Here is a 7038-nt window from a genome sequence, read left to right on the forward strand (position 1 = left end):
TTGCCATCGGGCAAGCTGGCAACCTGGCCAGTCCGCCACTGTTCACAGCTGTCTTCTTGTTTTTTGATAATCCGTGTCTTTTTCAGAGTGTCGTTTGGCCTTAATGACAGTTGTCACAAGGTATTTCTTTATTCTTTTCATGAAGGGAAGATAATTTCAATAACTTAAAAACATATTTTGTATTAGTTTTAAATAAATCTCCTTATTTCAGTTTTTTTTTTTTTCCAATATTTCAGGTTATGCAGATGTAAGCTGACGTCATGAGTAGATAAAGTTAATCGCTGAAAGAGAAACAATGTTTTTACTTCACGATGCTTGCTACAGATATAAGATATTTTCAATTACCTTCGTTATTATGGTATTAACTTCTGTAACAAACTGTTTTAGCGTCTCTAACAATGGTCAAGGAAACCTTTGACAATTCATCTATAACCTATAACAGAAACACTTTAACCACATTATTCTTAAGTCTGAGGTTATTAAGTACAATACAAGAATCCCAACTTTTCATAACTTAGCCTATTTTCCATTGTAGCTATGGTAAAACTGTGGTGCTGTTGTACACCATTCATCTAGCTAAATGAGTTGATAACAAGAACATATATATTGATCACTGTAGCGATTCAATGAAACGATTGATTTATGGACCAGCGTTTCGTCAGTAAAGAAAGCCTTGCAATTTAGATATTGCATGCCAAATCCATGTCTTTGTAGGATGTTTCTACTTGAATCTGCTTGAGCGTTTCCCTTTACCACATAGCTACGATCGATACCTTTTATTTTGATTAATTTTCAAAGCTACAGAGTGTTTCTTTGGTATTAATTGTGTTCGGTGTTTCTTTTCTCTAGCCCAGAGCGACAGTCTTGGAATATTACTGGCAGTCATTAGAAGACCAGTTAATCAAGCAAGAGATACCACGACATGGCCATCAACTTAGAAGTGAATGCTATTGTTACAATGAAATACGCATACATTTAGTTGTTTCCCTCAGAAGAATGGCAAAAGAAACAAAATGTAATAATAATTTCAATACAAACAATTAGGTTCTTCTAAATTTTTGTTGTGATTTTGCTTTTCTTATTTTTTGTTAGGTTGGATTTTTAACGTTATTTTTTTTATAGCTTTATGTCCTTCGAAATGCATGGCTACTACTGTAGTGTATTTCTTCTTCAAGACTGTCACTTTAGATCTCCCTACACAAATCAATCTAACGTTCTTGAATATTCTTTCTCTACATCATTAAAAAAAATTATCAAAATCTTTTTCCAAAGATTTTATTTTACCGTATTTCATGAGTGGAATTACAGCAAAAGAAAACAGAAAACATACCCATTTCATTATTGTTTTATTATTTTCTGCGCATCCTACTCACACGTCTTAAAATATATGACCCAGTCATCTGAACGTAAATATATTTTGCTAGAGAGCCGAGTGTTAGATAACTGATGTCTGTATATCGGTAAAAAAAAATCATTGAGGATTCTGATAGTTAATTCTTAAATGGTTCAAATTATTTCACCGCAAATAGATGGCATGTGATTGTATATTTCACTGAAATAACTGAGCCAATGTGGAAGCCTATACATGGTCACATGATCTGAAAAATAGTAGTTAAATCTCCCTTAGATCACATCTTTATGTCTTGTACAAGGTCACAATAGATAATACACGCCAAAACTGACATCATAATCCAATCCAATGGACAACATCAGAAAATGTGCATAACTGACGCATTTCGTTGTTGTCATTTTTTTTTCAGACACAAGTCAGCTTTGATCATTCAAATGTAAGGTTACTTAAACTTACATTTGAATGATCATTTTGGCTTCCTGCAGAAGCCATCATGTTTTATTATTTCCTTCACGTAATAGAACATTTCTTTCCTTAAGACTCTAAGGTGCAATTGTGGGGGGTGGTTCATTGCTATTTCTAGCAGATACAATGACCATGTAAAGATTCCTTCGTTAGCTCGATTTAATGCATGTTGCTGTTTATTCCTAGATCATCCTTGAAGGAAAAGACCTGAAATAACACGTTCCAGCCATAATCATCCAGTTTTTGGAGTTACATTATCTAAACTGCTCTTTTCATATTTAAGATGATAATGTGTAGTTTGAAGAAGATTCAGTTGTTACTTCTTTCTGACCGAGAAGTCACGTACAGACACTCTCGCGGTCTCTTTGTCGGCTAGTAGCATTGATTTTTAAAAGCTGCTAAGTTTCTAACTAGGAGAAGAATAATCCCACTTGGCTGTTTCAGCATTAAATAAACAAAAAAGGAAAAGACACCAATTTCACGATGCAATGTGTTGTGGGAGTCACATATATCAGTCAACATCGTTACAGTAACAATGAATTTATCAGTCTCGCTTTTATTAATAATTATCACACCAAACACAATTTTTATACACAAATAATAAGAGTGTCAGCTGCATTGGCCTCAAAAGCAACAATCCTATTAATGTCCCTGTTTAAAGAGATAAACTGAGAGATTCAACTCCTTCATTCAAAACTGCTGTATTTCTTTAAGGTCTCAGAAGAAAGCAGAATATAGAAGCATGCTGATTTAAAAACAGATGTGAACATAAAAGAAACAATTATTTACTTGCAAACAGGTCTGAGTTTCATACAAATCATACCAGCTCACGGAAATAAATCACTAAAAGAAAGAAGTTACTTATATATGTTAAGCTGTGGTAAGATATGGCACCGGACGAAATACACATTTCATACGAGTGCTCGTCATAGCAATCTATACTACATAAAACGCGAGTTTGTAATTCTTTGCTGAACTGTATTTTTGGTTCAGTTTTTGCATTTACATACATGTTTTGAAGATATTGTTTGAAAAGTTTGTCATCAGTCTGCATTCTATTGCGTAACTTTAGTAAAGATGCAGCTGAGAGGTCATCAAGGTCATAGCTTTCGGGCATAATATATTCCTGTTCTAGAAGAACTTGTCCCTTCTCATTTGCTTTCGGTAAATTAACGTAATATTGTGTGATCTGAAGTAACTGTTTCGATGTAACGTTATATCTGACAAGACGGGCTGCTGGATTCCGGTTATAATCATACATCCATGGTGTCAAAGCAGGCGCTACGAAAATAGGAACACCGTTGTTATTTCTTAAATCTGAAAAACACAAAAGAACGTATTGAAATGTTGATAAGTTGGGAGACACATTAGAGTCATACAGTAATATTATTATTTTCTGTTCTGTGTTCAACTTTGTCTTTCCTTTTCTCGGCATCTATGAAATGAATTCCAGCCGTATATTGATGCCGATTCAATCCTCTTCATTATCTCCCTACAAAAGTTGTTGCCTCCAACCAAAGTGCAAACATTCTTTTTATATTTCCTTTCTTTTGTTTAGACGAAGGACGGGAATGACCTGCAAGTTTCGGGTCAAAATTCTTCTAAACTCCCTACAGCAAATGAATTAATCGAAGTCGCATATCAAAATTTCCTATTACATATATAATTCAGTTGTATTTAATCGCCAGTTTCTTTCGTGATGCTAACTGTATCCACCATCAAAATAAATTTGTTTTGAAATGCAGTTGCTGACTTTCTCCTAAGAATGCAATATTTTAGATTTTACAAGTCTTTATAACTTCTTTTATTAAGTTTCTGATTTCTTCCGATAAACTGCGTAGAATTTTGCAAGGTAGAAAGACATTAAAAATGCTTTGATGATAATCTTTTTCCGTAAAACATTCTTTGAATAGTTGTAGAGTCCATTTTTCAATCAATGAGTTGTCTAACCGGATAAGCTCCCAAGGTTATCAATTTTAGTTTGCATAGGCCCTACTTAAGAAGGTTTATCTTTCATGTTCCTTTTTATATCACTACTTAATATATTTGTGCGGCCTCTCTGTTACATTTTTATTTACTAAATACCAGGTATTATTTTATAAATATACTTCAAATTTCACCTTTATACACCATTGAAATTTAATCATGTGCCTTATTTTCCTACGATATGCTATATGATACAATTATAACAACCCAAATCGAATTTCAAGCTGACCCATTTATATTCTTAAATGTTTTCTTATCTCTCATCAGCAGTTTCGGGAAACATGTTACTTAATTCTAAAATACATACTTTGGTTCCACAAAAGAACATTCCTTCTGATAGATGTCTAAAGTGGAAAGATAATGAACTTATAATGGGGAGATGGTTGGGATATCTCTTCAAAAGATAAATCCGAACGAGAAAGATTTTGATAGATAAAATTCTATAGAGTTAAATGCGCTTAGCTGAATGTTGAGAAAAAGAAAATTTATATAAACCATGGTCAAGCTGTTTGGTAAGAGCCACGTTATATCTTTTTAACGTTCAGGTCTACTACGTACCTTTTCAAGAATACATTTATAAATAAGAAAATATACAGTTACATAGTTTTACACACTAAAATAAATTGATTAATCTCTGCTTGTTGAATGTCTTCATTGAGTCCTCATTTTTGGAGTTAATGACTTAAGGTCTGCCGGGTAAGTTCTTAAAACTGATTTAGGAAAAATAGCATTGAAAGCCAATATTATCTCGTGAGCTACACAAACGCTGCTTTCAGGGCCGGAGTTGGCTACCATTGGTCTCTGTGACAACAGATTATATTTTCTATAGTATAATGTTTATTAAAGAGTTGAAGAATGACCTAGTAAATAAGATGGCAGATAACCAAAGAAGGAATCAATGGTTCATGTTCTTACACCTTGTCGATTCCACAACAAAATTCTTAGACCTCAAGGTTCATCACCTTTTCAGTGATTATCACATAACAGAAATGGCCTTCATAATTAATTGCAGCACTACTAGAAAAGAAGTAAATGTGTTATATCTTGTAGTGCTCAACTGCGCCAGCCATACGTGTGTGTGTGTGTGTGTGTGTGTGTGTGTGTGTGTGTGTGTGTGTGTTTGATCAGCTATGATAATAGCGATAATGCAATGGCCTATTTTAGATTTTACCATGACTACTATAAAGCACAGTCAAACAAGATTATTCTTTCGTGTGGTCTAGTCATTAGAGTGTCGCGTGGGTTCCATTCCCAGACTGGGCGGTGCCTTGTGCCCTTGAGCCAGGTACTTTATTTTTCGTTACTCCAGTTTACTCAGATCTAAATGATTGCTCCTTTCTTCCCCCCCCCCCTACACACACCAGCTGTGATAACATCGATACTCCACTTACATAAGCACCAAAAACAATTAGCGAAATCGTGATAGGAGCTACCAAGTCAACCTCAGTTGCGAGTGGCGGCTAAATAGAATAATAAATGAAACTCTCATACTTTGAAAGTGCACCAAAGTATATCTATATTCGTAGATATACTTTTGGCAATCAATATAGCACAAAAAATATTCAGTTAGATTTCATATCTCCAGCTTCCTTGAACACTATCGATTATTTCTCTTAATAAGCACCACAAATACAAATTATTTTATGACTTGGTTTAATTCTATTAGGTTGTCAAGAAAGTTCTTGCGGAATTTTTAATTTTGATTTTAAATGATGTTTTTTTTCAAAATGATTTTCGTTAAATTACTTTGACTTTATATAACATTTTAAAGCCCGTTTTTCGCTCTATCTAATCGTGTTACTCTTTTTCTTTTTGAATAATTAGGCCATTTTTTCCGGAACGTTGAATACAACATGGACAAAAAACAAATTCGCACAATTTTCTTATTCCAGTTCAAGCTAGGCCGAAACGCTGCTGAACAGCTCGCGATATCAACGATGCGTTTGGCCCAGGAACCACTAATGAACGTACAGCACAATGTTGGTTCAAGAAATTTCGTAGCGGTGACGAGAGTCTTGAAGATGATAAGCGTAGTGGTCGGCCATCAGATGTTGACAACGATCAACTAAGAGCCTTAGTCGAAGCCAGTCCTCGCACAACTGTTCGAGAGCTTGCTTCTGAATTAGACGTAATGTATACGACAATTTCCAACCACTTGAAAGAGATTGAAAAAGCAAAAATACTTGAGAAATGGGTGCCGCACGAATTGAACGACAACCAAAAAAAACGCCCGTTTTGAAGTGTCGTCTTCCTTTTTACGCAACAAGAGCGACCCATTTCTCGACCGGATTGTGACTTGCGATGAAAAGTGGATTCTTTACAACCGGCGACGCTCAGCTCAGTGGTTGGACGCTGACGCAGCTCCATGGCACTTCCCGAAGCCAAAGTTGCACCAAAAGAAGGCCATGGTGACTGTTTGGTGGTCTGCTGCCTGTCTCATCCATGACAGCTTTTTGGATCCAGGCGAAACCATTACGGCGGAGAAGTGCCGTCAGCAAATGGATGAAATGCATAAGTCAACAACAGCAAGCATTGATCAATAGAAAAGGACCAATTCTTCTCCACGACAACGCTCGGCCGAATGTCGCACAACTGACCCTGCAGGAAGTTGAACGAATTTGGCTACGAAACTCTGCCTCATCCACCATACTCACCAGACCTCTCGCCTACCGACTACCACTTTTTCAAGCATCTCGACAAATTCCTGCGTGAGAAATGCTTCAAAAACCAAGACGATGCCAAACATGCCCTCAACGACTTCATCGCCACCAGAACGCATACTAATGTGTCCATCTGTTCTAATTTAATTAAATTCTATGTCTTTGTGCAGCTGAAGATTGCTCTGCATTTTAAATTGATATAATGATTACATTGTTTAAATAAATGGAGTTGTATGAAACGATCGTACTGCATTACCTCTGGATATCCTTTTTGCTTATTTTGATTATATATATATATATACATTACTGGTTTTAAAACAATTGGAGTTCTATGTGAACATGTATTATGCCGGAACGGAATTGTGTTTCTGAAAACTGTCTTGAACCACGAACAAAATAAAAGGTTTTCGAACTTAACCGGATTATATTGTATCCCAGTTGTAATAAATGCTTATTTCAATGTATATATCACAACCAGTGAAAAATGGAAAGCAAGAACTTGATAAAAAAGAAATTCGAAAACAAAATGCTACTTTATTACAGGTGTGTGTGTGTGTGTGTGTGTGTGTGTGTGTG

At 35.4% G+C, this 7038-nt stretch overlaps 1 protein-coding gene across 1 annotated transcript in view; it reads right to left on the bottom strand.

The window, feature by feature from the left end:
- Positions 1–2579: 2579 nt before the first annotated feature.
- The window catches only part of LOC106876848 (acid sphingomyelinase-like phosphodiesterase 3a), a 20710-nt gene continuing 16251 nt past the window's right edge, over positions 2580–7038 (bottom strand). Inside the window, exon 6 of the mRNA XM_052965903.1 lies at positions 2580–3251. Within this exon, the coding sequence (XP_052821863.1) occupies positions 2634–3251 (618 nt within the window). The 3' untranslated portion in view covers positions 2580–2633. The remainder of the gene's footprint in view (positions 3252–7038) is intronic.

This window comes from Octopus bimaculoides, chromosome 2 (genome assembly GCF_001194135.2).
Source record: "Octopus bimaculoides isolate UCB-OBI-ISO-001 chromosome 2, ASM119413v2, whole genome shotgun sequence".
In the NCBI taxonomy this organism is placed as follows: Eukaryota; Metazoa; Mollusca; class Cephalopoda; order Octopoda; family Octopodidae; genus Octopus; species Octopus bimaculoides.